The 27,674-nt window shown below is 38.7% G+C and overlaps 15 protein-coding genes across 15 annotated transcripts; 9 read left to right on the top strand and 6 right to left on the bottom strand.

The window, feature by feature from the left end:
• Window positions 1-260: 260 nt before the first annotated feature.
• RHIMIDRAFT_264529 (uncharacterized protein) lies at window positions 261-598 on the top strand. Its single transcript, XM_023611758.1, has 3 exons — window positions 261-330; window positions 378-490; window positions 544-598. The coding sequence occupies exons 1-3, from the start codon at window positions 270-272 to the stop codon at window positions 565-567; spliced, it is 198 nt and encodes a 65-aa protein (XP_023469630.1). The 5' UTR covers window positions 261-269; the 3' UTR covers window positions 568-598.
• A 266-nt stretch (window positions 599-864) lies between these two features.
• Window positions 865-1,461, top strand: RHIMIDRAFT_233527 (uncharacterized protein; the record flags this gene model as incomplete). Its single annotated transcript, XM_023607981.1, has 1 exon — window positions 865-1,461. One exon carries the CDS (start codon window positions 865-867, stop codon window positions 1,459-1,461), a length of 597 nt encoding a protein of 198 aa, XP_023469631.1.
• A 167-nt stretch (window positions 1,462-1,628) lies between these two features.
• Window positions 1,629-1,984, top strand: RHIMIDRAFT_264530 (uncharacterized protein). Its single transcript, XM_023611759.1, has one exon. The coding sequence runs from the start codon at window positions 1,634-1,636 to the stop codon at window positions 1,907-1,909; it is 276 nt and encodes a 91-aa protein (XP_023469632.1). The 5' UTR covers window positions 1,629-1,633; the 3' UTR covers window positions 1,910-1,984.
• Window positions 1,920-2,712, top strand: RHIMIDRAFT_54808 (uncharacterized protein). The gene has a single exon (XM_023615390.1). It carries the CDS (start codon window positions 2,041-2,043, stop codon window positions 2,497-2,499), a length of 459 nt encoding a protein of 152 aa, XP_023469633.1. The 5' UTR covers window positions 1,920-2,040; the 3' UTR covers window positions 2,500-2,712.
• A 950-nt stretch (window positions 2,713-3,662) lies between these two features.
• RHIMIDRAFT_197844 (polymerase) lies at window positions 3,663-5,574 on the bottom strand (the record flags this gene model as incomplete). Its single annotated transcript, XM_023606233.1, has 7 exons — window positions 3,663-3,863; window positions 3,909-4,427; window positions 4,476-4,895; window positions 4,944-4,997; window positions 5,046-5,155; window positions 5,213-5,358; window positions 5,420-5,574. 7 exons carry the CDS (start codon window positions 5,572-5,574, stop codon window positions 3,663-3,665), a joined length of 1,605 nt encoding a protein of 534 aa, XP_023469634.1.
• A 136-nt stretch (window positions 5,575-5,710) lies between these two features.
• RHIMIDRAFT_246531 (RNA-binding domain-containing protein) lies at window positions 5,711-6,716 on the top strand (the record flags this gene model as incomplete). Its single annotated transcript, XM_023610323.1, has 5 exons — window positions 5,711-5,911; window positions 5,967-6,021; window positions 6,076-6,203; window positions 6,251-6,329; window positions 6,385-6,716. The coding sequence occupies 5 exons, from the start codon at window positions 5,711-5,713 to the stop codon at window positions 6,714-6,716; spliced, it is 795 nt and encodes a 264-aa protein (XP_023469635.1).
• Window positions 6,717-6,830: 114 nt separating this feature from the next.
• Window positions 6,831-9,228, top strand: RHIMIDRAFT_233531 (uncharacterized protein; the record flags this gene model as incomplete). Its single annotated transcript, XM_023607982.1, has 9 exons — window positions 6,831-7,056; window positions 7,102-7,186; window positions 7,249-7,295; window positions 7,353-7,360; window positions 7,426-7,741; window positions 7,790-7,889; window positions 7,938-8,093; window positions 8,150-8,228; window positions 8,284-9,228. 9 exons carry the CDS (start codon window positions 6,831-6,833, stop codon window positions 9,226-9,228), a joined length of 1,962 nt encoding a protein of 653 aa, XP_023469636.1.
• Window positions 9,229-9,245: 17 nt separating this feature from the next.
• RHIMIDRAFT_54839 (uncharacterized protein) lies at window positions 9,246-10,000 on the bottom strand (the record flags this gene model as incomplete). Its single annotated transcript, XM_023615391.1, has 2 exons — window positions 9,246-9,507; window positions 9,571-10,000. Coding segments are annotated over 2 exons (674 nt in total), but the record flags the coding sequence as incomplete, so codon positions are not given.
• A 261-nt stretch (window positions 10,001-10,261) lies between these two features.
• RHIMIDRAFT_54878 (HECT-domain-containing protein) lies at window positions 10,262-13,195 on the top strand. Its single transcript, XM_023615392.1, has 12 exons — window positions 10,262-10,495; window positions 10,543-10,574; window positions 10,635-10,914; window positions 10,970-11,047; window positions 11,097-11,207; window positions 11,259-11,389; window positions 11,444-11,598; window positions 11,653-11,960; window positions 12,006-12,614; window positions 12,666-12,784; window positions 12,830-12,976; window positions 13,033-13,195. The coding sequence occupies exons 1-12, from the start codon at window positions 10,358-10,360 to the stop codon at window positions 13,151-13,153; spliced, it is 2,229 nt and encodes a 742-aa protein (XP_023469638.1). The 5' UTR covers window positions 10,262-10,357; the 3' UTR covers window positions 13,154-13,195.
• Window positions 13,196-13,511: 316 nt separating this feature from the next.
• RHIMIDRAFT_233534 (6-phosphofructokinase) lies at window positions 13,512-16,442 on the top strand (the record flags this gene model as incomplete). The annotated part of the gene is made up of 4 exons (XM_023607983.1): window positions 13,512-13,778; window positions 13,841-14,147; window positions 14,211-14,278; window positions 14,337-16,442. 4 exons carry the CDS (start codon window positions 13,512-13,514, stop codon window positions 16,440-16,442), a joined length of 2,748 nt encoding a protein of 915 aa, XP_023469639.1.
• A 188-nt stretch (window positions 16,443-16,630) lies between these two features.
• On the bottom strand, window positions 16,631-18,407 carry RHIMIDRAFT_246537 (WD40 repeat-like protein; the record flags this gene model as incomplete). Its single annotated transcript, XM_023610324.1, has 3 exons — window positions 16,631-16,935; window positions 16,989-18,315; window positions 18,372-18,407. The coding sequence occupies 3 exons, from the start codon at window positions 18,405-18,407 to the stop codon at window positions 16,631-16,633; spliced, it is 1,668 nt and encodes a 555-aa protein (XP_023469640.1).
• Window positions 18,408-18,822: 415 nt separating this feature from the next.
• RHIMIDRAFT_54940 (mitochondrial carrier) lies at window positions 18,823-20,141 on the top strand. The gene is made up of 3 exons (XM_023615393.1): window positions 18,823-19,379; window positions 19,432-19,628; window positions 19,677-20,141. The coding sequence occupies exons 1-3, from the start codon at window positions 18,827-18,829 to the stop codon at window positions 19,911-19,913; spliced, it is 987 nt and encodes a 328-aa protein (XP_023469641.1). The 5' UTR covers window positions 18,823-18,826; the 3' UTR covers window positions 19,914-20,141.
• Window positions 20,002-20,725, bottom strand: RHIMIDRAFT_246539 (HLH-domain-containing protein; the record flags this gene model as incomplete). Its single annotated transcript, XM_023610325.1, has 3 exons — window positions 20,002-20,213; window positions 20,261-20,313; window positions 20,373-20,725. 3 exons carry the CDS (start codon window positions 20,723-20,725, stop codon window positions 20,002-20,004), a joined length of 618 nt encoding a protein of 205 aa, XP_023469642.1.
• Window positions 20,726-21,160: 435 nt separating this feature from the next.
• Window positions 21,161-23,107, bottom strand: RHIMIDRAFT_264562 (Pkinase-domain-containing protein). The gene is made up of 8 exons (XM_023611760.1): window positions 22,734-23,107; window positions 22,589-22,680; window positions 22,242-22,541; window positions 22,062-22,165; window positions 21,938-22,004; window positions 21,798-21,886; window positions 21,356-21,746; window positions 21,161-21,307 (listed from the first exon to the last, which is right to left on the bottom strand). The coding sequence occupies exons 1-8, from the start codon at window positions 23,066-23,068 to the stop codon at window positions 21,246-21,248; spliced, it is 1,440 nt and encodes a 479-aa protein (XP_023469643.1). The 5' UTR covers window positions 23,069-23,107; the 3' UTR covers window positions 21,161-21,245.
• RHIMIDRAFT_264564 (uncharacterized protein) lies at window positions 23,093-27,669 on the bottom strand. Its single transcript, XM_023611761.1, has 5 exons — window positions 27,421-27,669; window positions 27,267-27,364; window positions 27,060-27,219; window positions 26,464-27,005; window positions 23,093-26,396 (listed from the first exon to the last, which is right to left on the bottom strand). The coding sequence occupies exons 1-5, from the start codon at window positions 27,657-27,659 to the stop codon at window positions 23,416-23,418; spliced, it is 4,020 nt and encodes a 1,339-aa protein (XP_023469644.1). The 5' UTR covers window positions 27,660-27,669; the 3' UTR covers window positions 23,093-23,415.
• Between the last annotated feature and the right edge of the window lie 5 nt (window positions 27,670-27,674).

Here is a 27,674-nt window from a genome sequence, read left to right on the forward strand (position 1 = left end):
TGATAATTATGGTGACGATTCATGGTCATTGTGCGTCATTTTAGTATCTTTATCAATTATTTTTATAAAGATAGCTACTTTGATCGTCAGTTTTTAATAGAAGTGGGCCGCTGTAAGATGTGCAATGCGTCAAAAGCAGAGAGCTTTTCATTCTAGAATAGGTTTTATTATTAAGGAAAACATGGTTAAATAAAAAGTTGTCAATCACTAACTTAATATTACAAGGCTATCCGCAGCTACTTTTCCTTTTTTCTTTACTTTACTTCAATATGAAGCGAAAGAAAAATAACGACTCGTCGACCCCAAAGACAAAGCGAAACAGAGGGAAAAGTATGTAATCTATAAAGTTGACGTTACATATATTAAGGGTTTATTAGCCGTCGATTGCGGGTTCACTTCTTTGTTTTCACAAACGCAAACAAGTTTATTCAAGGATACAACTTTTGAAGCAGGTGTGATGACTTTCAAGAAACTCCATTACTTAGAAAAGGTAAAAATAACACCTATTAGCTCCATCTGTTTTATAACTGGACGTTGTAATAGACAAGAACACCTGTGCTACTTTGAAAGCTATTAAAGAAGACACATCTGCTCCTGGTCCCTCAAATGTTGTCATCAATGAAAAGACATCTATGCTTGCATTCAACAGCGATACGAGCGTTGAAGCTGTATTACCTGCTCCTCCTCCTTCTACTAGCCGTACTTCTACTCCCCCCAAGACTTCTAAGAAACATCAAGACAAGGCTGATAAGAATGAAGCACTTAAAAAGGAGAAAGAATGTGTCAAATAATGAGAAAAAACAAGTACGACATCCTTCTTGTGGTGGAACCGATCACTTTCGCTCCTCCAACAAGTTGTGTCCTATGAATAAATCAAAAACGAAGCTTCCAAAGCCCAAGGATACCGTCGAGAAAACCTCTGTAATCAAGACATCTTTGGCTAATACTTGCAAATATCCCAAGTTCGTTACCTTGATTCAAGAAGTAGCTGACCACATTACTCAACTGGTATATGACGGATCCATTATTGCTATTTACTATTTCTTGGAGCTCCTCGAGAATGGTGAAGAGCTACCTGTTGCCACTCAAAATCTGTTTTATAAAATATTTTCCACCTTTGTTGGCCAAGAAAAACATGTCTTTGACAGTATCAAGAAGGGCTTCAAGACCTTTTGTGAATCTACTTCTCTTATTGAACCTGACTTGGATAAGTATGCAAGTAAAGGATATATGACCATTGTATCTCCTATAGCTAATCAATACGAGGCATTGGTTCGCAACTATGTATGCTCTACTTACGAAGACAGAACCCTCAGACGTATTATTAATGTTTTATCAGAAAAGGCTTCTCTTTACTTCTGTGGTGATACCGTAACTGTCAAACAGCGCAAGTCTTTAGCAAAACATGTCTTTCAACAAAAGATAAACCCCAAGTCCTCCTGGCCATCCATTATAGACTGAATTGAACGACATGAAGCCATTGCCAATAGCTTTCTTACTTACTGGTTAACGTACGATGCTCCCAATGATGCTGACGAACAAAATGTAGCTAATCTGTATGCCAAGCCTCAGTGCTACATGAAGTGGTTACACTTTATATAGAAGAAAATGGGCAAAAGAAGTTCATCAAGAAATGAAACCTCAAGACAAAGTATCAAGATCATTAAAAGAAAACACATTGACCGCTATCAATTCCAACAAGTCCTTGGGAATAACAAGCAAGCTGAAGAATACTGATAAAAAGGACATCGATGCTGTTCAAATCTTTATCAAACAGAACAAGCAAGAATTCAAGACAAGGCCTTCATGTCTCTCAAGTACACTGGCCATCGAGGATCAAAACACTTCTCTTTACCTCTCCTGTACAAAATTGATGCTGAATCTTCTGGAAGCTTGCCAAACAATGTGACAACAAGATCAAATCAGGTCAAAAGAGTGATAATGACTTAACTTTAGGTATTTTAATGTCTTTGATTTTTCAAAAATAGATTACAAGACGCTTGAAAGCTTGACTTCACGTCCAATGAAGTTTGTGTACGTATGCTTACACGTCTTTTCTTTGGTCTAAACAAATGCTGTTACTGTGGAAATGTGATCACAGCCGATGGTCATGCTGTATCCTTTATGTTTAAGAAAACTGTCTCCATCCAAGACGAACCTAGAAGAGAACCAAAGACACTCAAGGTTTTTGCTGATATAGTTGACGATGCAGAGATTTGGGCTGTTGATCCTGGTATATCAACTATCTTTTCTGCAGTTAACTCTACAGAACATGAACGTATCCAAACAACAAGCTTGGAAGAATACTATCATTTATGTAGTTACAGACTTGCTACAAGAAGACGAACAGAACATCAAGAGTGCCATTTAGATGAATTTAAGTATATCAGTGAATTGCCTACTTTAAAAACTGCAGACTTGAGCTCATTTTTACTAGCTGCCTCTACACGTCTACAAAACTATCAAAGAATCCATAGCTACTGCTGTCAAGATAAATAGCATGTCGCTCTCTTACATGGTGCGGATTTTAACAAAGCTGTATATGAAATAGGCCTCAAAAGCTAAGTTCAAGACGTGTATCAACAAGCAAAAAGGAACTCAAGAAATTGCTAAAAGGCTCTTTGGCAACAGCAAGAAGTATGGTACATCAAGCAGAGTTGGCGCCAAAAATCAAACCTCAGTCAAAAGCAAACATATACCTCTACCTCCTGCTGATCTCCCTTCCACATCTCAACGGAAGCGGATCATTGCATTCGGAAATGGTTCTTTTGGTTCACGTATGAAAGGCAAACGAGCTGCATTCATAAAACGAATTACCGAAGCAATCAAACGAAAATGCAAACAATCTAATGGAGGGGGATAGAATTTGTTTATGTTGGCGAGTACTTAACGAGTCAGATCTGTAACAAGCGTAACACGAAAGAAATGAACAATTTCTCTGTTTCTGGATCAAAACGAAGAGTACATGCTGTCCTCAAGTGTGAATCTTGTGGTACGGTTTGGAATTGCGATGTGAACAGTACATTAAATATATATAATATCTTTGTTTACAAATCAAAACATGACAATGAAAGTCTTCCTCTCTTCACAAGTCTTACAAAAGACTAATGGTGCTCCCTGAATTTAATGCGCTGTCTATAACGGCGGTGCATTCCTTAACGCTTCGATAAGTATAAAATGAGCAATATATTATTCATTAGTCATTAATCCTCTAGTTAGTTCAGCAATAAAGACACTTTCTCTATTATCGCACAACATGATACTCATAATAAACCCTTCGTTTTCTTATATGATATATGATATGTATTTTTTATATAAAAAATTTATATATTGATTTTTATCCAGATCCTCTTTTCTTTTATGTATAAACACATATATGCAGATAAACATATACGTGTTATCTTATACACGCACACACACACACACACACACGCACACGCACACGCACACGCACGCACACATGTATACATTTATATACATATATAATTTATACTTATTTTTTTTACAGGGCAACTGCTGCAGTAGTCGCTGTCACAGGTAATTCATTATTTGCCTCGTTGTTTCTTTTGGATTTCTTGTTTGTGACTGTATTGCTGTTGTTCGTACTTGTACTTGGCTAAGTATTAAAAATAATTTATATAATCAAGTATTTAAACAAGGTATTAATACGCATTGCCTTGCTTATGTTTGTTTACCTTTAGTGTTCTCTTTCCTGCTGTATTCGATTTCGTCAGCAAGTCCCTTGGTAAATCAGATTGGTGTATTGCTTCAACATGAACAGCCATATGCCGGCTATTGTACTCTGGCCATAATCTAAGTGTATTCTTAAACTCTTCAATCGGCACACATATATCAATCGTTAACTGCGCTTTGCCTGTGTGTATAAATATATGAGTCATAGGGAACACGTCTAGTTTTTGATTTAAACCTGCACGACGAATGTATAGTCCAATGTAGAACGTTTTTGAATAAATCATTTTCCCAGATACTGTACCATTATTTTTGCTGTCTGGTTTCCTTCCTAGACTCATGGCACTGACATCACTTGCACTGTTACATATATGATTCTCGCTAAAGCCATCTACAAACGGATGTACCAGCAGAATAGGGGGCACTGCTTCCAGCTTTATCACGAACTGCCTTATTCTTGCTTCCACTAGACCAGCCCATTTGAGTTGAAGATTGTAATCGTCTGCAATCACTGTGATCTGGAGGTATTGATGATACATTTCAAAGAATCTATGAGGTTGAAACAGTTGTGACCATGTCGCAGATCCAGCTATAATCTTCTCAACCATCTCAGCTGCTTGCTTCAGTTCGCCTATGATGATACGCTGCGTTGACGGTGTCACATTGTGCGTCGCGCACATACTTGGATAAGAAGGTGTAATGATCGGCATGCGATGACAACGATCAACAGGATTTAACTATATCTTTTGTTAGTTTGTTTACCCTTGCCTGTCCTTGTCACATACCTTTGGATTCCATGGCTTAATTGTAGGCACAATAGGGCCATCTTCTACTGCTTTTAATAGTACAGGTGATGGCCATGGCCAAGTGATGAGTATATGAAAAAATTTGTCAATAACTGTGCTTGCAGAGGCATTAGGATAGAGCTGACATATTCGAGCTACTAGTATCGCCCAAGCAACACCTCCTAAAAAGCCTAAAACATTTGAATAAATAGCTTTTCTAGTTGCCCATAATTTTATACAACGTAATACGGTCCTAAATGTATCAACATTAGGCACTAGGTCCAAAATATCGTCTGCTACTCTTGTTCCATTTAAGCTTCGAACAGAGAGTGCATCCAGATTTCGTAGTAGATTAGAATCTTTCAAATCAATATCTTCTGGTATCTGATCCACATTCAGTCTTGCACAAATAAAATCAATCTATTATTCATAAGTCATGGGTTTATAGCCATCAATAGTTCAACTTACAGGGATATCGTTGAATTTAAACTTGATGAGTGGTACATAAGCGTTGGTTACAGCCTATAAAGAATAAGAATATTGTGTATCTTTGGTAATAAATAACCTTACTGTAATATCTGTTATATGTTCATGTGTTTTTAACAGTTCAAGCATGACTGTAAAAAAGTCAATTCGATCCACGTATTTTGGAAAGACACATAGTGTGTCAATATCTGCATCTATAATGTGTATTTTGGTATTAGTTTTTGAAAGAAGTCATCTTCATATGTCTATACCTGTTGCGTTTACTCCTAAACGATAGCTTCCATATGTAAACACCTTTCCTCCTGCCTTTTTAGCTAATTCGATATAGCCTTTCTTCTCATAAACCATTTTAACAAATCGCTTAGTCAAATCATCCAGTGACAGGAGCACTTGACATCTAAAGTAATAATAAAGAAAAGAGTCAACAAGATGACAATTTACACAATCAAAAAAGCTACCTTTGCTGGGCTCTTTCTTCAGAATCATATAAACCATATATATTTAACGTTTTTTCTAATTCTATTGTTAATTGAGTATCACGTGGGCCTGGCTTCTCTAAAGACAAAGGTTTTGTAATGCCAGGGTATACTCTATTCTCTTGCGTTTCCGACATTAATGTAAAGAAGAAAAAAAAAAAGAGTTGTCATAAAAATGAGAGAGATATTAAGATGAAGTAACAGTCACGTTTACATTTCAGTCAGAAATAGCTTTTCTTTCTTTCTCTCTCTTTTTTTGTTCTGGTTAAAAAGATGACCGACAAACTTCCGCCTAATTTACTCAAATTATTTGCACCTCGACCACCATTACCTTATTATCCTCCTCTTGATAAAGATCCTTCAAAGCGCGCTGGTTGTAGAGTGACTGGCATCGCGTCCTATGTGCCAATGTTAAAAGACCATGATCCTGATTACGTGCCATGGAAATCATTGGCAGAAAAGCGCAAAGAAAAGGTATTAAGTCTATGATTATCATGTTAAATCTTACACTTTTTCTTTCTCTCCTTAGGCAGAAGCTAAAAGGAAAAAAGCAGAAGAGGATTTGCAAAAGGCGTTGGCTGAATGTAAAGAACAACGAAAAAAAATACATAATGAGAGTCTAACTTGTGTATTGGTAGATGATCCCGAGAAGGATGAAAATATCACTGGAGACCCTTTTAATACACTCTTCGTCACGCATCTCAGCCCTGAATTAACAGAAAGTGATTTACAAAGAGAATTTGAAGTTTATGGTCATATAAAGAAGGTAACAAAAAATGTCATGCAAGTAAAGCCATGTACTTATTTTTGTAGATTCGTCTTGTCCGCGATAAACAAGGAAAGTCTCGTTGCTATGCTTTTATAGAATTTGAAAGAGAAAAAGATATGCGTGGTAAGTGCGAGTTGTATGATGAGATATTAGATAGCTAAGGCCACTTTACAAATAGCGGCATATAAAGATGCAGATGGACTCAAAATTCTTGGACGACGCATATTAGTAGATGTCGAACGTGCTCGCACTGTGAAAGGATGGCGGCCTCGACGATTAGGCGGAGGGCTTGGTGGAAGAGAGCAAAAAGCTACTAATACAAATAGTTCTTACAAAGATCGTCATCATGACCGTGGCTATAACCGACATGGTTACAATAGAAGGGACGATGACAGAAAGAGATCACGCATGCGCTCGAGAAGTCGAAGCCCAAGAGGCTACAGGGACCGTGGGGATAGATACCGTGGCAGAGATAGGTCAAGAGACCGTCCTAGAAGAGACAGATATTAATCCATTGTTGTACATTTGAACTCTGCAGCAAAAAAAATAAAGAGTTATTTCATATGAAGTTACACACACCACCATATTTCCCACTATTTTTTCTTTCTTTCCTTCTTTCTCTTTATGTCAACGAGCGCAAGTGAGCAACGAATTGAGGAGATCACAAGTGCCTTAAAGGAACAAGTGGACAAGATACCCGAGAGACAGTTTATTCCCCGTCAGTTGGATAAGCTGTCATCAGAGTCCAACGGGAAACAATATAATCTAGAGAGTTCAAGTGCTAATCTGATCATCTCAAAGGGAGAAACAGTCATCAACACACTCAGTCCAAGAGAACAAGAAAGAGAAGGTAATATAATAAGTGCCCCATTTTTATTTATTGATTTGTTCCTAGATGAATTGATATTGGAGGGATACAAGCACTTGTTTGACAATCAATTCATGCAGGCAAAGGCTATCTTTGAAGAGAAGGCAGACAGGTACACATACATACATATATATGTTATCTTTTGTGTGCCCCATTTCCTTATTATTTCTATAGAGATCCGCTTAGTGCCCTGGCATTATCTACCATGGCATTTTTAAAAGGTAAATAAAAACAGGACTGCAATATGATGATGACTTATATATATATATATATGATAGCTATCATGGTAAAAGAAAACAAATGGAAGCAACAATGATCGTTTTAATAGGATAGTGCTAACGATATATATAGACTTGTGGAGAACAAGATCATAATATGGCATTAAAGGCACTACATACAACCTATGATATAGCATATTCACAAATAGACGCCTTTAAGCGGCCCTCAAAGGTGATGAGCTACTTTGCCGGATACTATAATTACTTGAGAAACAAGGAAGACATATCTCAGACAGCTCCCAGTAGTCGTCCTTCCACTGAATATCCTCCTAATGGAGTACTAAGAGCACATGTTGTCAAGGCAGAGTGCTCACTTCAGATTGCTATTTTAAACTTACTTCATGAATCAGTTTTAGACTATCTCAAGTGTGTTGTGTATTTGAAAAGAGGTATATACATATGACATAAGAAGGGAGCCATACTATAACTCTTCATAGCATACAATTCTTATAGCTATGTCTGGCAAGAGTATCAAAAAATGGGTGCAGACCATTCAACCTTTATGGATGCCAATACTATATCATGCCTTCAGTTTGGGTAAGATACAATGCATTCAGTAAGAGCAAAATATAAACATATTCGTAGTGTTGGTTCCGTTCATTTGATCTTATCTGCATTACCAGCAAAGGTTTTGAATGCCATTTATGCTTTTGGCTGGAAACCTGATAAACAACTAGGCTTTCTTTTGTTAAATCAATGCGTCGAAAGTAAAGGAGTGAGGTCTTCAATGGCCACTGTGATGTAGGATTCTAAATGACAAACTGTGTAACCCTTCCTGTCTAATGCTTTGTATTCAGGATGCTGACATATTATTCACTTGCCATATCATCTGCCCCGCGTATTCTCTCAGACACATATAAAAAGACAGCCATGAAGGTATATTAAGAAAAAGAAAAAAAAAGAAAATGGACTCTCATCGTGTTCCGAGCAGATGCTATTAGACGCTCAACAGCATAATACAAATTCTGTTCTTTACCTGTACTTTGCTGGCACCATGGCTCGCCTTGGCTCAGACCTGCCATTGTCGACACAGTCTTTCTTACATACAACAGAACTAAGTCGTAAAGAATGGGCAGAAGTAGCCCTTTCGAATGCATGTCGACTTGAAATTGCCATTAATCACATGATTACAGGTAATTGGAGCCATGCTGCCAGTGCCTTCAATTATCTGTTTGAGCAAAGATACGGGTCTCCTGCGTTCTATCGATATATGCAAGGTGCTTGCTATGAAATGATAGGAGAGAGAGCACAGGCTATTATCTTGTTTGCAGAGGTTCCCAAGTTGGTAGTCAAGAAGTTAGGTGGTCGCTTATCAGATATAGATGCCTATGTGCTTCGTAAGGTAAACATGTTTCAGAAGAGTGGATTTCAAAATTTGGACTTTTTTGTGCCTGCACTGGAATATATGTCTATTTGGAATCTGCTTCCTTACATGACACATGAATTACTTGAGGTATCATTGGAACGACTCAATCGTGGGCTGACTGCTATTCAAAAATGCGAAGAATTAGAACAGGAAGAACGAATGCAAGAAATCGCTACAGAGAAACCACTGCCAGATTATTTTAATGAATTCGCTTCTCTTTTCGTAGTCAAGGCAACCGTTTTAAATATTCTTGGTCGCCCAGAGGAAACGGCTTTGGATCTAAACTGGGTTATTGATCATCAAGATTGTATCTTGGACGATACTTGGACTGTACCCTTTGCCTTATGGGAGGCAGGTATTTCATGCTGGATACTTGACACTAAAGAGAAAAGCCAGCAGGTCTGGAAAAAGGCAGTAGACTATAGTCGATTTGACTTTGAACATCGATTGGCTATCCGTTTAACATTGGCTCTTACTCACATCGAAGACTTCACAAAGGAACAAAGCTAAAATATATATTTCCTTTTTTTTTATTCAAATAAAGTCTAAAACTGCGCATCTGCAATTTGGCCCTCTCGTAAGGCTCTTTCTTCAAGATATATTCCTCTTTCGGTCCATTTCCTTTTATTCTGAAGGTTGTTTAATGCATTGTTCATCTTTTCCTTTGCTTTTCTTTCTTCTTCTTCTTGTTGTGCTCTAATTTCATAAAATTCTGCAGTAGCTTTGGCATAAGCTTGTCTTTCTGTCATGTTTTCATGTGTCATCAAATGAAGTTGATACTTGATCACACTACACAACGGTTATTAATACTTTTCCTTTTTTTTTTTTTCTTTCTATCATGTAAAAACATACGCTTCACCATCGATTTGAGAAGGATGCATACCATCCAACATGAGTTTACGGTAGTCAGTTCGATTAACGCCTAATTCGTTTTCAACCAAAACCTTGGGCCTTGCGAGTTCAAAAGGATGATCTTTATAAAACTGCTTTCTTAATCTATCTTCGGGATACACAATAGCGCGTGGTCTAGGTGGAGGTGTACGTAAATGCTTTTGAGAGTAACGTTGTCTGTTGGTTGTCTTGTGTGTAGAGAATAAGTTCTTTTCAATGTCTGTTTGTCCAGAGACATTGATTTCTTCATTTTGAGATCGAATGACACTTGGTCCAGGAGGAATGGACTGTACTACGGGAAGCCATACAGGAGGCTCCTTCAATAGACGTCCTTTTAACAAGCTGGATACATGCTTGGCAATTTTGATAGGTGCTGCACGATATGCCATTTTATATGTTTGTGAAAAAAGGACCCCTACTGTTGAAAAAGGGGATACTTTTGTACCACGGTCTATTGATACTCCGTGGTGGCTTGCGTCCAGATCTGCAACTGTGAGCCAAAGCCTCTACTTGCTTCATTATTTACAGCTATAGGTACACAAGTATACACATACATATATAAGCACCTTTTAATACATTCAACTGTGTGATTGCTATTTTCATTGCATATTTGTTTACCTGAAAGGCTTGATGATCCCTTCTTCGTCTCTCACTTTCTGACGACAGCGCGGGGTTTCCCTCACGTGATACATCTTATTCATATTCCTGTTCTATCACTGGTGGATGATTGCATATCACTTTCTTCTCAATGACAGACTTTCAAAGTTTATCGTTAGATTCAAGGAAAAGTCCATCAAAGACTAAACAGTCATCTCACTTTTCATCACCCAATCCTACTTGCAACTCTTCTAACGAACATTCTAATTTGATGGAAAATGACAATATGGTATATATATTTGACTTGTTTTCTAAAGTAAAAACTAATCCTATTAGATAACTATGGGAAAGTGCATGTGCTGTAATAGGTAGATATTGACCATTATTATTTTATTATTTTCTGACAACCTCCCCCCCCCCCTCAACAGTGACCTCAAATACCCTACTGTCGTATCACGATTTCGATGCCCTGCTTGCGATACCATCAATGACCTTAAACCTCATATCCGAGATCAAATAGGAAATCAACCACTTACACTTAGATCTTTAAAAAAGGCAGTCAACGAGTGTAAGCAAAGGGAAAAGACGAAAAAGATGAAAAAAATTAATTTGGGTGATAAAGAGCGAGAAGAGATCTATGAGCCAATTGAAAAACTGCTTGAGACAGTATTTAGTAGCTGGGTCAGCTTGAATCATAGCTTCTTGACTGTAAAATTATCTTTCCTTTTTCATATTTTGTGTTATTTATATCAATTTTGAATAGGAAGAAGAAACAACGCTAGAGACAAGCGGGATTGATATGAATGAAGTGCGAGATGCATATAGAATCATCTTGAGTCTGGTAAAGAGAATGCATAAATGCATATAAATGTATTGAACTTGTCACCTAGCCTGTTAATGTTATACGAGGCATGATGTCTGCAACCGATCGCTTATTGAAACGACCAGCTGTTCCACTAAGAAGAATGAATGATATCCGATTTTTATTAATCATACTCGAGGTAAATAACAAAAAAAGTAGAGTAAAGAACAGTGTAATAATACATATTTAGAATCCATTGTTAGCGCAACACAATTTCCCTGCAGAGACAAAATATCATCATAACCTATTAAAGCGCATATTTGGTATTCTCAGCTGCCTTAATCATGAATGTCACCATGCATTAATAAAATGGTTTACAAGGTAAAAAAAATACAAGTGAAGCATATATATCCAAAATAGCTCATGCTGAAATAGATACCCCGTCAAAGAGTTTAATGCCAAGATCGAGTTGATACATGCATTCTTAAGTCATCGGATATCTCGAGCAAGAAAGAGCCATATGGCATTACCTACATCATATGAGTCTGATTGGAAAATGGCTAGCGCGGCTCGAGTCATGGCACTCTTGTGTAATTATGCCCCTTTCATTGATCTAACTATAACCTTTTTAACACATACTTTAGTTACAGCAAACAATCAAACAAATAAGGTGCCCATATGCAGTTTCTATAATACTATGGTAGACTATATCAATCTTATGGGGGACTTTGAACTATGGCAATCCGTTACTAGAAAATTTGCGTTTTGTCAATACCCGTTTCTGATTAGCATGGGATCGAAGATGAAAATTGTAGAGTTTGACGCAAAACAGCAAATGGAGACGAAATGGAGAGAAGCATTCTTTAACATGTTGTTCTATCAAAAGTTATCTATGCCGTATCTAATCCTGAGAGTTTCCAGAGACAATCTAATTGAGGATTCTCTAAGACAAGTAAGCAGAATCATTCTTTTTTGTTTGTTTTACTCATTTCTCTAGTTGGCACAAAACGAACTCGATTTAAAAAAATCACTTCGCATTGAGTTTATCGGTGAAGAAGGAGTGGACGCTGGAGGTCTAAGAAAAGAATGGTTCCTATTACTTGTTCGATCCCTATTTGATCCACAATATGGTATGTTTACTTATGATGAAGATTCAAACCTCTGCTGGTTCAACCCGACAAGTTTTGAAAACGAAGACCAATTTTTTCTAGTTGGCGTTGTCTTGGGATTAGCCATTTATAATTCGACTATTCTAGACGTACATCTGCCTACTGCTTGCTACAAAAAGTTACTAAGCATGCCTGTCGGATTGGCCGATCTGGGTGAGTTTCGTCCTGCGCTCAAGAAAGGATTTGATCAGCTACTAGAGTTTGAAGGAGATGTTGAAAATGTGTTTTGTTGCTCTTTTGTGGCAGAAATTGACAAGTACGGTCAGAGAATATGTATACCCCTGATATCAAATGGCGAAAATATCATGGTCACAAAAGAGAACAGACAGCAGTTTGTATCATTATATACTGAATTTGTGCTAAACACAAGCGTCGAACGACAGTTTGGAGCGTTCAAACGTGGATTTTATCATGTTTGTGGCGGAAATGCTCTTTCGGTAAGTGAAGATGATAGAAAGTACTAAACTAATATGAAAAAAAAAAAAAAGCTTTTTCGACCTGAAGAGATAGAGCTACTTATCAGAGGAAGCGATGAACCATTAGAAATTGACGATTTAAAAGGACAAACAGAGTATATTGGATTCGATGAAAATGAAGAAACAATAGTGTAAGATAGAATGACACAAAATAATGATTTGCTCACACTTGTTAGTAACTTTTGGAGCATCATGAAGGCAATGGAGCCAAAGATGCAACGTAAATTACTCATGTTTGTAACTGGAAGTGATCGTATACCAGCAACAGGTGCAACTCAGATGCACCTCAAGATCACCTGTGGTAACAATGGAGATAGCGACAGGTAAAAAAAAAAGGTGATCAAAAGAGAATTGAAATGGAGATTAAAGATGATGATAGATTACCTTCTGCGCATACATGTTTTAATCAACTGGTATTATATAAATATCATACAAAAGAGAAGCTAAAGAGAATGTTATATACGGCCATACTAGAAAGTCAAGGGTTTTATGTAAAATAAGTAAAGAAGAAAAGAAAGAGAATTATCTTGGGATTATCTGGCTATCGATGTTATCGATCTCTGTGTTTCTTTTTTAGTGTAAATAAATGAATTTGTGTATTTAATGAATACGTATGTAATATATATTCTTTCTCCCCATTTAATGACTATATATAAAAGTGGGCGATATTCACATCTATGACATCAAGCTATATGAGTTTAAATGAGCTTATCGCAGTAAAAAAGATCATATACATTCGTCACACCTCTATTTGACATGTAAACCCTTCTTTAAAAATTAGATAACCGCTACCTTATAAATATTAGTCCTTTTTTTAGCTTTTTTTTCGGTTTTTTTTTTCTGCGTCTTGTAAAAAAAATGCTGTCTCAAGGCTTATCTTTCATCATCTTTAACGCGTCAAATCAACAAGAAGTACAAGAAACTATCAGCTTTTACGAAGCTATAGGTTTTCATGTCGTGTCTGATAAGGCATATAAAGAAAGAACTGTCTGGCTAAGATCAAAATCAAATACAACCATTCAACTTGTATTAAACAGTAAAGCAAAGAAGCAAGCTAAGCCAAGCACAGACAGTGACTGGTCGTTGGAAGAAATTGCTCTTGCCTTCTATACAGAAAATCTTCAAGTAAGCCCATGGTTAAAATTTTTATTTATGCTTCTTTTATCTAAACCTATTTTTAATTGTAGGAAATCAAATCAAAGCTTACTAATACTCCTGTACAGGATCATAGTAAGGATGGTGACTTGAAGCTATACGCAATAGATCCTCTCAACAATGTAATCGTGTTTACCAACAAGGCAATCGAAATTACCAACAACGCGGTTGAAGCCATCAACACGGCCATTACCGCTAATTCTCAAAAGAAACGTCAAAAGATTGCCGTACTCACTTCAGGTGGTGATGCTCCTGGTATGAATGCTGTCGTTCGCGCTGTCGTTCGCTATGGTATCACTAAAGGATGTGATATCTTTGCTGTCTATGAAGGTTATCAAGGTATGCATATATTCCCGCTTCTTCCCATTTTTTTTATCAGTAGTCCCTAACTGAGTTTCAAAGGTCTTGTGGACGGTGGTGACTTGTTGAAAAAGATGGACTGGAAGAGCGTACGTGGATGGCTCGCTGTGGTAAGTTTACAAACATGGGGAAAATAGCTTGACATTGAGACAAATGAATCCAATATAGGGTGGTACTACAATTGGTACAGCTCGATGCATGTCATTCAAAACGCGGGAGGGTAGACTTCAAGCTGCAGAAAACCTGATCAAGAATGGTATTGATTCACTTATTGTATGTGGTGGTGATGGTTCACTTACAGGTGCTGACCTCTTTCGATCCGAATGGAGTGGTCTGGTCAAGGAGTTAAAGGAAACCGGCCGTATCAATGTAGAGCAAGCTGAGACATATAAGCATTTGACGATTGTTGGCCTTGTCGGATCCATTGATAACGATATGTCATCCACTGATATTACCATCGGTGCTGTCACATCGCTACATCGTATTTGTGAAGCTGTTGACTCAGTCTCTACCACCGCTTTATCTCACTCTCGTGCATTTGTTATTGAAGTCATGGGACGTCATTGTGGTTGGTTAGCCCTGATGGCCGGTATCGCTACAGGAGCCGATTTTGTTTTTATTCCTGAAAAGCCACCACAAGAAGACGATTGGGAATCAACCATGTGCTCTGTGATTGAACGCCATCGAAAACTTGGCAAGCGAAAGACTGTTGTTATTGTGGCTGAAGGTGCCATCGACAAGAATCTGAATGCGATCAAGGCCGACCATCTCAAGGATATCTTGACGAATCGTCTAGGCCTAGACACACGTGTCACCATCCTTGGTCATACGCAACGTGGCGGCTCTCCTGCTTTCTTTGACCGTCTCTTGGCTACTGTGCAATCTATCGAAGCTGTAAACGCCGTGCTGGAGGCAACGCCTGATGCACCCTCACCCATGATCGGTATGAGCAACAATAAGGTCACTCGTTACCCTCTGATGGAAGCTGTCAAGTTGACGCACGAGGTAGCTGAAGCCATCTCTCGAAAGGACTTTGCTCACGCCATGGCCCTTCGTGATCCTCAATTTGCTGAAGAGTATGAAGCATACAACGCCACCACCATCTTGGACGATAACTCAATGGGCTTACCCAAACACAGACAGATGCGTATTGCTGTTGTTCACGTGGGTGCACCAGCAGGTGGTATGAATGCTGCTACTCGTACAGCCGTCCGATACTGTCTCAACCGTGGTCACACACCCATTGCCGTCTCTAACGGTTTCGCAGGTCTCGCTCGTGGTAGCATGAAAGAAATGAGCTGGATGTCTGTCGACGGCTGGACGGACCTAGGTGGATCCGAATTAGGCACAAACCGAGCTGTTCCAGGCAAGGACATTGACATGGGCATGATCACTTACCAGCTTCAGCAACATCAGATTCAAGGCCTTTTGGTCATTGGTGGATTTGAAGCCTATGCCGCTCTTGATCAACTGCAAAAGGCACGTCAACAGTATCCTAGTCTTCGTATTCCAATCACTCTCATCCCTGCCACTATTTCCAACAATGTTCCAGGTACAGACTACTCTCTCGGTTCTGATACTTCCTTGAACTCTATTGTTGATTCTTGTGATGCTATTGTTCAGTCAGCACAATCGTCACGTCGTCGTGTGTTTGTTGTGGAGGTTATGGGTGGTCGTTCCGGTTACTTGGCAGTCGAGGCTGGTCTTGCCGTTGGTGCCAATACGGTCTATATCCCCGAAGAAGGCATCAGTCTCTCTCGTCTTCAATCTGACGTGAACCACTTGAAGGCCATGTACGCAGATGATGATCCAGATCGCTCTGAGGGCAGAATCATTCTCCGTACAGAAGATGTTTCCAAGACGTACACAACTGAAGTCATCTCAAATATACTCAAGGACGAAGGCGAGGACATGTTTGATTCTCGTACAGCTATCCTTGGTCATATTCAACAAGGCACGTCACCTTCTCCCTTGGATCGTATCCGCGCTACCCGTATCACTGTACGAGCTATCCAGTTTATTGAAACCCATGCATCCGAAGCACTTGATCAGGCACAACAAGCAGGCAATGCCGCCCCTGTTGAACTGACCAATACCAATCAATCAGTGACAGTAGCTGGCATTCACGGAAACTCAATTGTATTTAGACCTGTGGCTGATTTGATGAAAGAAACTGACATGAAAAATCGTAAGCCTTATAATGCATGGTGGGCAGAACACCGTCCTATTATTGATCTCTTGGCTGGCCGCGGTCTTTTTAGTACCTCTCAATAATTTATTATATAGAAATAGAGTATTTATCTATTAAATCAATATAGAATATGTATTAAATAATCCTTCTGTTATGTAATCTATGGTTCTTCTAATCCATGTACTCCAAAGTCTAATACAACCAATTGTGTCGCTCCATCACTAAGTAACAAACAGGTTAGATTACTATAGACCTATTTTCTTTCTTTACTTTACTTTTTGACAGCAGCAATACATCTTCTTTCGTTAAATGAGATGCGCCAAACACTTTGCACGTCTTGTATTAAATCATGCATGAGTTCGCCTGTCTGTGTATTCCACATCTTGACGGCACCTTCTGACCCTGATATGATTTTGTACTGGTCATGTTGAAATGCGGTGATCGGCCCTCGGTGACCGGCAAAGATACGGCGACGATCACCTGTGGCAGGGTCCCACGTCCTGAGGGTGTGATCAGCGGCAGCACTGACTAAGCAATCGTCCACTAAACCGATCAGTCCGACCAAGACAGCGTGGCCTATAAATTTATCCATGTGATTAAAACGGTCATATGATAAAAAGAAAATATACCTTGTAGCACAAATTTACACTCTCCATCGTCTAATCCCCATATTCTTACTGTAAAGTCCATACTTCCGCTAATACAGTGCTTTCGTTTAGGATCGATAGCCACACAATAAACTTTCATTGTGTGTCCTTTGAGTATATGCTTTGATCGACCTGTGACTAGATCCCAGACAATGACCATATAATCGTAGCCGCCACTGACTAATGTATTACCGTGAACAGCGATATCTCGTACAGCGTTTTCATGTTCTTTTAGAGTATATTTTAAATACCTCCTCGAGATAAAGTCATCTTCGACTGCATCAAAAAGAGGAAGAGGTAGATCGTTCAAGTTGGGTAATTTCCAAACACGGATGGTCATATCTCTGGAGCCGCTGATGATGAGTGGCTCACTTGGTTGTAGCCGATTGTCTATCATGGTAGGCATAACAATCTTTAGACAGCGAACGGTACTGGTATGTCCGCGAAGGACAAAGCGACAGAGGCCCCGCTTGATGTCCCACACACGTACAGTGCGGTCAATGGATCCTGTAACAAGTGTGTTGCCGACGTACTCTAATGCCCAAACATCGCCTTCATGCCCCTCCATAACATTTTTTAGTTGGCCCGTGTTGATGTCGTACAAATGAATTCTGTGGCTGTCGGCAAATCCAGTAATGATCTTTTCATCGTCGAATTGCAAGCAAGTAATCAGACGACCTTCATGGCCCTGTAGTAGCAGCTTGCGGTGTTTATTCTGTGTCCAGTTACGTCGCATGATCGTATGTCGACGGACGATGGCCTTGTAAGGGTTGGTGACAGAGTGAAGGATACAATATTCCTCTTTTAGAGACGGAGTAAAGTTGTTCTCGATCATTTTCAATCGCCAGGTCTCTGTTGAATTATCAATGAGCTCTCTCCATCCATGGCTCACGCCAGAGGCCCGACAGAGTGAAGGTATATCGAGAAAGGAAAGTATGAGATGTGCAATCTTGATAGGCACCGACAAGAGAATATCTTTCCGAGTACAATCGAGAATACTGTCCCTTACCACTTTGAGTGTATTTCGATGAGATCTTTTCAATAGTTGAAAAAGGGCATAAGTCTGTATTTGCTCGGGTAAAGCATCAAATGTGTCTTCCATTGTTTCTACAGGCCAATCTTGCTCTATATCCGAGATGGGTGAAGGTAGTGCAGAGTTGGGACTTTCGGGTATGATGTCGTCAGCATAGATATCTTGGTCCTCATCCTCGTCATTATCGACTTGATTAATTAGCTCAGTACGTTTACAACTTTTTTCATTGTCTTCTTCTTCCCAAACAGAAGCTGTTCTTTTTCTTGTTGACAATGTCTTTATTTATATAAGTATAAATATAAATAAAAGAGGCTGTATATAATAATACTTACATTGATTTCTTCAAATGTACATGGTTTGCCATTCATTTCAAAATTAAATCTTTTTAAATGTAAAGGTATCTCCGTTGAAGCTAAAGGGTATAATGGACTTGATTGTAATGAAGGAAGTGTGATTGTACTTGTAACTGAATGAGATGCTGATATATTGTTATTACTACTACTATTTAAAGTACAAGGACTGGTATTCGTATGCTCAGACGGTATAAATTCATTATTTCTGGCTGTATTATTTGTATTTTGTTGACTTGGGGAAGGTAATGGAGAAGATAGTTGCAATTCAGTTATTGAAGTTGGAATATCTCTCATTTAATAAGTAAACAAAATAGAAAAAAGTGCATCGACAGAGTTTGAAATGTTGACTAATGAATAGAAAATGATTGGCTGATTTTTTTTATTCCCCCAGGTTATCAGATTCTTTTTTTCTTCTTCTTCTTCTAACGAGGGGGATGTCAAATAACAGCAATAATAATAATACAACTATAGAAAAATTGATATCAGCTTGTGCTGGTGCTTTGATTACTTCTCTTATGGTGACACCTATGGACGTCATCAAAATGAGATTACAGACACAACAACGTACAGTTCCTAAATATTGCTGTACTGCCCTGAGTCAATGTAATCTGACTCAACCCATGACTTTATTAAAGAAAATACCCTTTAAAAAAACCAAGTTGCAAATGGCCAATATTCATGAATGTGCCATTGCACAACAACAACCTTTGATATTTAGAGGAACATTTGATGGCATATACAAGATAATAAAGTATGAAGGTGTCAAGGCCCTTTGGAAAGGATTATCGCCTGCACTTGTCATGTCAATACCTGCTAACGTGATATACTTTGTTGGATACGAACAATTAAAAGATTCTATACCTTCCCAAGACTACGCACCATTGATAGCTGGAGCGGTTGCACGTACAGTTGCTGTCACCATGATATCACCCATCGAATTGTTTCGCACTAGACTTCAAGCGACTGTAGGTGCTCATGATTTCAAAAGTAAGCTTATATACTTTGTATGTAATACACTTATTAACTGTTCTCTCCATAGATATTTTGGGAGGAATAAAAGATATGGTCGGTCAGGATGGATTGAGAGCATTATGGAGAGGATTACCGCCTACATTATGGAGAGATGTACCATTCTCAGCTATTTATTGGATGGGTTATGAAACATGTAAAAAGCAATTTGAATCAAGTGTAAATGAACTTGAAGCATCATTTCTGGCAGGCGCTGTTTCTGGCATGGTAAGGTTTATTGTTGATTATTAATAGTATGTACTTATCATTCACTAGTTTGCTGCGGCAGTAACAACACCTTTTGATGTAGCCAAGACAAAGAGACAAGTGAATGCGACAGGACATGTCAAGGTACCTGAGATACTTGAACATGTTTATAAACAAGAAGGCATTCGAGGCTTATTCAGAGGCTTGACTCCCAGAATAGCTAAAGTGGCTCCATCTTGTGCGATTATGATCAGTACTTATGAAATGGGTAAAGTTTTATTTTTATCCCAACATGAGTCCTTGTAAATATATCTGCTTTTTTTTTGTAAATTATTTGAAGTTTATTTAATATATTTATATATAATGTTTATATATACACACACACTTTCTTCCTTTACAATGGCCGTCTTAATTGCTGCAGTAAGAGTTCTAATTCATGTATTCTTTGCTTATGTTGATATACATCATGTTGCAATTTCCTTATTTGTTCTACACTTTTGCGTAGTATTGTGCCTTTGTTCATCTTGTTTTCTTCTGCTGAGTCAGGTAAAAGTGTTCCAAGTTCTTGTATTCTTTCATTAATATTATCCCTTCGTCTTCTTTCAACTACTAAGTGTTTATTATTTGTTATATTGTCTATTAAATCATTTTACCTGCATTATGCGATTCTCTTCGTCTGCGTCTTTTTTCCATAATGGCTTGCATACTAAATAAAACATATAAATAACAAAAGAAAAAAAGAAAAAAGAAAATATATATTTTTACTTGGCTTGGTTTATGTATTCTTCATCAAAACTATGACTATCATCCTTTTGTTGTTGTTGTTGTTGGAATAAGTCATTATTTTGAAACGAAGAATAAGATGATGATGCTCTTAATCTGCCATTGAAATACATGGGTTGCCCCTGAGGAGGAGAGGAAGAAGGGGATTTTCTTGGATATAAATCGTCAAAGACATAGTTATCTTGGTAGAGTGAATCATTATTAGAATAATTCAAATGATTGCTTGAATGTTGAGCTAGCAAGTTAACAACAGAATCATTTGGAATGTCTTTAAATGTAGAATATGTCATGGGATTCATTAGCCGTGATTTATCGCTTATAACCGAGTAATTCATTATATAAAGAAAAAAGAGAAGATTTACGGAATGAAAACGCGCGCGGGCCAAGTCCTTTTTATATAAAAAGGTAGTGTCACTTGCCTAAAATGGCGGGTCATTCACACTTTGTTGTACAACAGCAAGAAAAGAATGTTTAGATAAAACTAGTTTCATCTATATTTGAAGCAAACCAAAACAAAAAGGGGGAAATAATATGTCATTCATCTTTTTTCCTATTCGTTACCATAGCAACAGATGGTCAAAGCGAAAAAGAAAAAGATTGGGGGATGAATAAGCACGGGACTCTACTTTTTCCATAAAGAAAATCGGAAAAAGTAAAAAGGTTCTTTGTTTTCAATAGGGGAAAGTCAAGATTGGAGAAAATGAGTCATGGGTCTTTTGTAACTTTTTGCTTTTTCTGTTACAAATTAACCTTTTAAGCAAAACTAAAACGGGAATTCCTGAAACTGTTTTTATTTATTTACACAATCTGTAACCGTCTGTGTAAGTTGTAATTTGCATAATTATTTACACTTTTTTAATCTCCTTCATCAAGAGAGATTGCCTCTGTATCAGAATCTCCTTCATGATAGAGTGTAACTACGAAACAATTATAGTCTGATTATATAAGAAATATATCTAACTTACCAGAATTGAATTTGGCAAATGGATCCTGCAGTGACAAAGGTATACATCTCTCTTCTTCTGTTATACTTGATTCTCTACATTCACTTTTTTTTTGACAATAGAGAGGCACATCAAAATTACTTCCAGGTATAATAGGAGGTGTCATATGTCGTAAAAGAGCAAATTTGATCGGTTTAAAAAATGAATGAGCCTTGACTTCGGATGCTCCTGCTTTAGATCCTAACCTCCTATTTTCTTGCTTTGCAAGTAATTGCTTTATAAGTGATTTACAATGATAAGATACCGCCTGCGTCTCTTTATTTCTTTTAGTCGTTGGGAAGCTGATATCCATTTTTATAATGTTGGAGAATGTCTCATTTCGATTGTATCCCTTGAACGGTGTTGTACCATACTAAGCAAGGGTAACGTTAGATCGATACAGATACATGCTCTATAGTCTTACTAGCATCTCATAGATCAGAATGCCTAATGTCCACCAATCGACACTGCTGGTATGTCCCCACCCTCGAATAACTTCAGGTGCAATGTATTCTAATTAATTTTAATTAAAATAAAGGAGTGCAAGTGGGATCTTTGTATTACCCTCTGTGCCCACAAAACTATTTGTCCTTAATTGTGCTATGCATGATCTTGTATCCACTAAGGGTGGCTAACAACAAAAAAAAAACATTTAATATATAAATGCGCGCCTATTCATACGACTTACAGCATTAGGAGTACTGTAGATCCCAGGTGGGCTTACAGGCAATGATTGTTTACTGAGGTCAAAATCGGCCAGCATCAAATGCCCACTTTCATGGAGCAGGATGTCTATATAAAGAAATTATTACTCTCTCTCTATCTCTCTCCTCTTTTATTTTAACATCAAGTTTTTGGCTTTACTTACTCTCTGGTTTTAAATCTCGATAAATGAAGCCTTGAAGATGCAAATATTCTAATGCTGATATTACTTCAGCAGCATAAAACCTTGCCTCATCTTCACAAAGACATTTTCCAGGCCATGATTGTAATGCTCGAAAAAACTCACCTCCTGAGCAATACTCCATGACGAAATAGACATGATCTTGACTTTGAAATGAATGGTAGAGTGATACAATGAAGGGGTGGTTCGCACTTGACAATATCTCTTGTTCTGCCAAGACTCGCTTGACTTTATTTCGACGTACCATTTCCTTTTTTGATAAAACTAGATTATGCCACATTAGCTAGTGAATTACACATGATAAACCATACCTTTCATTGCCATAAGCCTATCTGTCCCCTTTTGCTTTACGAGATAGACCTTGCCTACATCTCCTTTGCCTAGTAGCCGTATCTTTGTGAAACTATAGTCATATATCAGATTGATGAATATGACTACACTCATTTTTTTTTTAACCTGCTCGGACCCACTTCCACTTGTCTGATCTTGACACTATTGGCAGCATACGACCTTCGGTTCATTCTCTTTGATAGATTTATTTTTTTATCTTCGACCGAAACGATTGTGGTAGCTAATGACGCCGTTGTAGATGAATAGCTCTTTTTTCTGTCATATGTAAACCAGCTATTGCTCTTTATCCCCATTTGATGATGTAGATTGTCGAAATCTTTTGGAACACCAAATGACAGAACCGCGCCCTCAGGCTGGGCAGGTAATTTGTGACCATGCATCGACCGGATACGTGAACAATAAGGTGTGCCATAACTAGAAGGAGGCTGGATAGAGGCCATACTCTGAAAAAGAAAAGCGAAAGAAAGAAAGAAAGAAAGAAAGAGAGAAAGGGGGGAAGATATTAAAACATATTTTTTGTATAAATGTATATAAAATACGCTTTTTCTGCGTGTATATAAAAGAGGTGTTGTTTCTCCTTTTTTTTCCTTCTGCTGGCATTGTAACTCAATAAGGAGAAAATACCAAAGAAGAAATATAAATGATTCTTATTACAAGAGACAAAGAAAAAAAAAGGTTATTACTACATTCATAAATTAACTATATTATATGTATATACGATAGTGTACGCATGATGATTGGTTGTAAAGACTATGATACATAATATGGGAAAAAGAAATTGTAAGGATCATGAACCAAACCAAGTTTCCCAGTTATTTTGATTGGTTTCCGAAGGATCATCATTGTTTAGCAGATCAGCTACTTTTGTAACAGCTGATGGAACGGTATCTGGTGTTCGTTGTTGTAATGACTGTTGTTGGGCTGCAAGAGAAGAAGGAGGAGATGTTTGGGGCGTATCTCGGTAACTGGCATTAGACATTCTATTGTCTGACGGAAAATAACTTGAACTCATACCATAATTGTGTTGTGTATTAGACGGCGAAGGTTGTACCAGAGGCGGAACTGGTGTATGTATTGTGGATGGGAAAGGAAACGACTGTAATGGCTGATAACGTTGAACGTTGTTTTTATCAAAGGATGGGGTCATACTACTTGTGATGACATGTTGACGTGCATAGAATCGATCTGCAATCTCTTTGAGCTGCATCTTGTCTTCATTATTTGCATAAAAGTTGCGCACTTGAATGACAGTTTTTGTCTTCATTGCATTTGCCAACTTTTCCCAGTCTCGGCCATACATTTCAAGGTACTTTAAAAAATCATTACGCTCAGATACTGACCAATAAGAGGAATAAGACGATCGTTTGTCTGACAAAGATGACGTGCGTCCTATTTTGCGGTTCCCAGTCTTGGAGACATAATCGCTATCTGTCCAGTCATCGTCCAGCATGCTTTCTGTTCTGCCTGAGGCTGTGCGTACCCGTCGACGTCTTTGGGCACCTGTAATTCCGCCTCCAGATGGTAACTGTGGTGGTGGTGTCGTTGCTCCTAATGATATATCCTCATACGAACTAGGCGTTCTTGAACGTGGTAAATCATCTCGATTGGCACCCATTTGGAACATACCAACGAGAGCTGCCGCCGCATCCTCTTCTTCAGCTTTCAAATCGGTTCGACCGCTTAATACGCTGACCGTTGAGCTCTCACGGGTATTGTCTTCTTCATTAAATACATTGGGTCCATTCTTTCGCTTAAAGTTGTGATAAAAGTTACGAACTTGTTCTTCGGTTTTAGAAGGTAGTAATGAAGACACTTGTGCAAAGTTTCTGCCGTATTGCTTGAATGCTTCTATAGCGGTTTCTTTTTCACGGTCTGTCCATTTAGTTGCACCACCAGAATACACCTTTTCATCCTCTTCTTCTCCAGATCCTTCCATTGTGCGCTTATCGTTTGGATATATTAAATCTGCTAAATACATAGATTCACGGGGCGAGCGGCCCTTACGGCGTTGCTGTTGCTGTTGTTGTGGCTGCGATCGTCGTTTGCCTTCCTGCAGCATCATTTCGGGATCGTCAGAGGCGCTGCTTGTGACGGTAGATGGTCGCTTAGACTTCTTGCGTTCAGCTACACCATCCCAGTACGAGTTTGCCTGTTCTAAATCACGAAGTTCTTTGCTTTTGCGCTCAGCGTCTTTTTCTTTAGCTTTTCTAGAATTCTGTGCTTCGCCAATATCGGCCATCAGAGCAGATCCCTTGCTCTTGGCCTTTCTTGCCGTTGTACCCGATTCTCCGGTGACAGCACGGATGGCAGCAGCTATCCTATCTCGGTGTTTATTGGCCTTCCCACGTCGACCCTTTTTCATCAACGCTTTGAAGTCAATCTTCTTTTTCTTACGATAATAAAACAAGACACATTGTGTTGCTGTCTTTGTACCAATGGCTCGTGAGATGCGTTCAAATTGTTTGGGATACATCATGTAACTTTCCATAAAAGTTGTTACTTCCTGTTGATTCCATATATCGCCTGTATCTGGACCAGTATGATAATACGTCAACGGGTCTTCAACAAGTCCACTGCGGTCATCAAATGTTCGCATGCGCTCACGAACATCCAAGATCATGGGTGGAATGGTGGCTGTCGTCTTTTTAGCACGGGATTCAGGATTTCTCATCTCAGCCGATTCCAAAGACTGGATGATTTCCAATAACTCAGCCTCTGAGCGAGCAGCATCCGATGTGTATAGGCCATTGTTAGTATAAGGCGTCGAGGTGCCATCATTCTTGAAACGAAGTGCGTCTGGTGCTCCAGTGATAAAAATGACATTGTCGGTGTATTCTTCAGCTTGATCATCCCGTTTTCTGTTTGAGCCACGGTGGTATTTCTCTGATCCCTTGCGTTCATGATTTCTAATACGGTCGAGTACCAAGTTTTTATCTCTCCACTGGTCGTAAAGCATTTTGAATTCATGCTTTAGCATCTGCTCCTTCTTCTTTGATGCAGTGTTTTGAATAGAAAGGGCGTGTGCTATCTTTAAACGCAGCTTTTCAAATGATTTCACATTCTCTTGATAGCAAGCATAATCTTCTATACTTTTGTATAGAGGCTTTGACCATGCTTCTTCATCCGACCAATCATCCTCATCTTTGTTCTGCCAGCTTCCGATTATCTTTGAATTTTCCTTTGCAATCCTGCGATTGTCCTGAAGAATTTGTTCGCACAAGAGCTCGTCTGATTCATCCGTTTCTCGAAGTTGGTTGATTAACAGTTGTGGCCGCTTTCTCATAACAGGAGAATCTGCCAGTTCCATTGGATGAGTTGCTACATCATCATCCATGGCCTGAAGCGCTTGTTTTTTAGCTTCTTCGTGTTGTGCTTTTCTAGTTGCTTCATCTTCTTCGTCTTCGTCATCTGCCATCTCTATATCTTCGTTATTCAATTTATTTTCTTCTTCTTCCCGTCTAGTGGCAGCTTCTAGCATTTCTTCATATCTGCTGATTTCGTTTTCTATATGATCAATACGTTCGACAATCTGTTCTTGTGTCATTTCCAAATAAGCCGGTGAAGGAAGTCGGATAGTCATCTCTTCTTTTGTAGTCAAAAGTGTCTCTGATGATGTCTCTTGTTTGACTGGTTCAGAAGCAGGTTGGGGATGTTCTTCTGTAGCAGATGGTTCCTTTTCCGGTATTGGTGCATGTTCTAAAGGTGGTTCTGGTTTGACGTCTACTACAGTTTCGGCTTTTTCAGATATTGTTAAATCTTCTTTAGGTGCTTCATTAATAGAGAAAAAAAAAAAAAGTTGGTTATTTCTCCTTTATTGCCACTGATCAAAACTTACCTTGTGTCTTGACATATTCCTGTATTACTGGTGTCTGTAATTTGGACTCTTCCATTTCTACTGTCTCTTGTTGTTGTAATGGTGGCGGTGGTTGCAGCTGTTGTTCTGCATGTTGGGTTTGCGGCGCAGGCTGCGCTTGTTGTTCTAGCTGCTGCGATGGTTGTGGTTGTGATTGTAACTCTACACTAGATGGTGCTTGTGGATGCGGCATAGCTGGTTGTGGTCTGTTGGGGTCGTTCATTCGGTTATTAAAAGCACCATAAGGTTTTTCTCTTTCGCGTTCCCTATCTAAAGGCCTTCTGTCGTCAGGCTGAGGCCTCCAGCTGGGCCTTCCAGTACCACCTCTGCCATTCATATTACTACTACTTGGACGATAGCGATCATAATCTGAAGGCGGGGGTCTTCTGTAATAATCCCTATCATCTAACCTATCACGCTCATAGTAAGGAATACCAGGTGAAGGCAGCAAGTCTCTATCACCTCTGTATGAGTCGCTACCAAATGGAGGCATTCCATAACCGGAAGATTCATACCGCATATATCTGTGAAATTTATAAGTTATCGCATTAGGAAATATATGTATTTCTCGATATTACCTCCTATCATAGCCACGACGTCGTTCGTCATCTCTGTATCTTCGTTCACGCCAATCCATGTATCTGTTGTAAGGTTCTGAAGACGTGGAAGGTATTGGTTTGTCGTCTTTAGTATCTTTTAAAGCGCTGTTGCTGCCAGAGGGTAGCTTGTCTTTAGGTTCTACAAAATGTTGTTTAGATAAGCTGCATAAAGATTCATTAACATACCATCTCTTCTAAGTGAGCCTGGGGATGGTTTTGGATAAGAATGTGGAGGAGGTGGATAGTGCATGTCTTCACGGTAATAAGGTGCATATCTGTAATCCCTGCAGTATTCATGTGAGTAAAGAGGTGAATTAAAGAAAGCGACTAGAGAAAATACCTGTCCCTTCGAGGTGGTAAGTATCGATCATCTCTCAACATTCTTTCACGATCACGTTCTCTATCTCTCAAATCTCTATAATCGTCCAAAGCTGCTGACATGCTTCGATTTGATCTGTAATTATAATCATAACGATACCTCGAAGAATATCTTCCTTCGTTATAAGGTGGCGGTGAGCGTGAACGAGAAGGTGAGCGAGAGTGTGTTCCATGGGATGATGTTGAGCCTGCAACGCTCATTTTTATTTTTATTTA

Source organism: Rhizopus microsporus, assembly GCF_002708625.1.
Source record: "Rhizopus microsporus ATCC 52813 unplaced genomic scaffold scaffold_2, whole genome shotgun sequence".
Taxonomy (NCBI): domain Eukaryota; kingdom Fungi; phylum Mucoromycota; class Mucoromycetes; order Mucorales; family Rhizopodaceae; genus Rhizopus; species Rhizopus microsporus.

Excerpts from the sequence above, each read along its gene's own strand:
- RHIMIDRAFT_264529 (XM_023611758.1), top strand. The coding sequence starts at position 270 with ATGAAGCGAAAGAAAAATAACGACTCGTCGACCCCAAAGACAAAGCGA. Across the intron at positions 331-377 it reads AAAGCGAAACAGAGGGAAAA|CCGTCGATTGCGGGTTCACT; the intron begins GTATGTAATCTA and ends AGGGTTTATTAG. Across the intron at positions 491-543 it reads AACTCCATTACTTAGAAAAG|ACAAGAACACCTGTGCTACT; the intron begins GTAAAAATAACA and ends ACGTTGTAATAG.
- RHIMIDRAFT_264530 (XM_023611759.1), top strand. The coding sequence starts at position 1,634 with ATGAAACCTCAAGACAAAGTATCAAGATCATTAAAAGAAAACACATTG.
- RHIMIDRAFT_54808 (XM_023615390.1), top strand. The coding sequence starts at position 2,041 with ATGCTTACACGTCTTTTCTTTGGTCTAAACAAATGCTGTTACTGTGGA.
- RHIMIDRAFT_54878 (XM_023615392.1), top strand. The coding sequence starts at position 10,358 with ATGACAGACTTTCAAAGTTTATCGTTAGATTCAAGGAAAAGTCCATCA. Across the intron at positions 10,496-10,542 it reads TGATGGAAAATGACAATATG|ATAACTATGGGAAAGTGCAT; the intron begins GTATATATATTT and ends TAATCCTATTAG. Across the intron at positions 12,615-12,665 it reads GTGGCGGAAATGCTCTTTCG|CTTTTTCGACCTGAAGAGAT; the intron begins GTAAGTGAAGAT and ends AAAAAAAAAAAG.
- RHIMIDRAFT_54940 (XM_023615393.1), top strand. The coding sequence starts at position 18,827 with ATGTCAAATAACAGCAATAATAATAATACAACTATAGAAAAATTGATA. Across the intron at positions 19,380-19,431 it reads AGGTGCTCATGATTTCAAAA|ATATTTTGGGAGGAATAAAA; the intron begins GTAAGCTTATAT and ends TTCTCTCCATAG. Across the intron at positions 19,629-19,676 it reads CAGGCGCTGTTTCTGGCATG|TTTGCTGCGGCAGTAACAAC; the intron begins GTAAGGTTTATT and ends ATCATTCACTAG.
- RHIMIDRAFT_264562 (XM_023611760.1), bottom strand. The coding sequence starts at position 23,068 with ATGGCCTCTATCCAGCCTCCTTCTAGTTATGGCACACCTTATTGTTCA. Across the intron at positions 22,681-22,733 it reads GTGGAAGTGGGTCCGAGCAG|TTTCACAAAGATACGGCTAC; the intron begins GTTAAAAAAAAA and ends ATATGACTATAG. Across the intron at positions 22,166-22,241 it reads TCGAGATTTAAAACCAGAGA|ACATCCTGCTCCATGAAAGT; the intron begins GTAAGTAAAGCC and ends TTCTTTATATAG.
- RHIMIDRAFT_264564 (XM_023611761.1), bottom strand. The coding sequence starts at position 27,659 with ATGAGCGTTGCAGGCTCAACATCATCCCATGGAACACACTCTCGCTCA. Across the intron at positions 27,220-27,266 it reads AGGCTCACTTAGAAGAGATG|AACCTAAAGACAAGCTACCC; the intron begins GTATGTTAATGA and ends AACATTTTGTAG. Across the intron at positions 26,397-26,463 it reads GGAATATGTCAAGACACAAG|CACCTAAAGAAGATTTAACA; the intron begins GTAAGTTTTGAT and ends CTATTAATGAAG.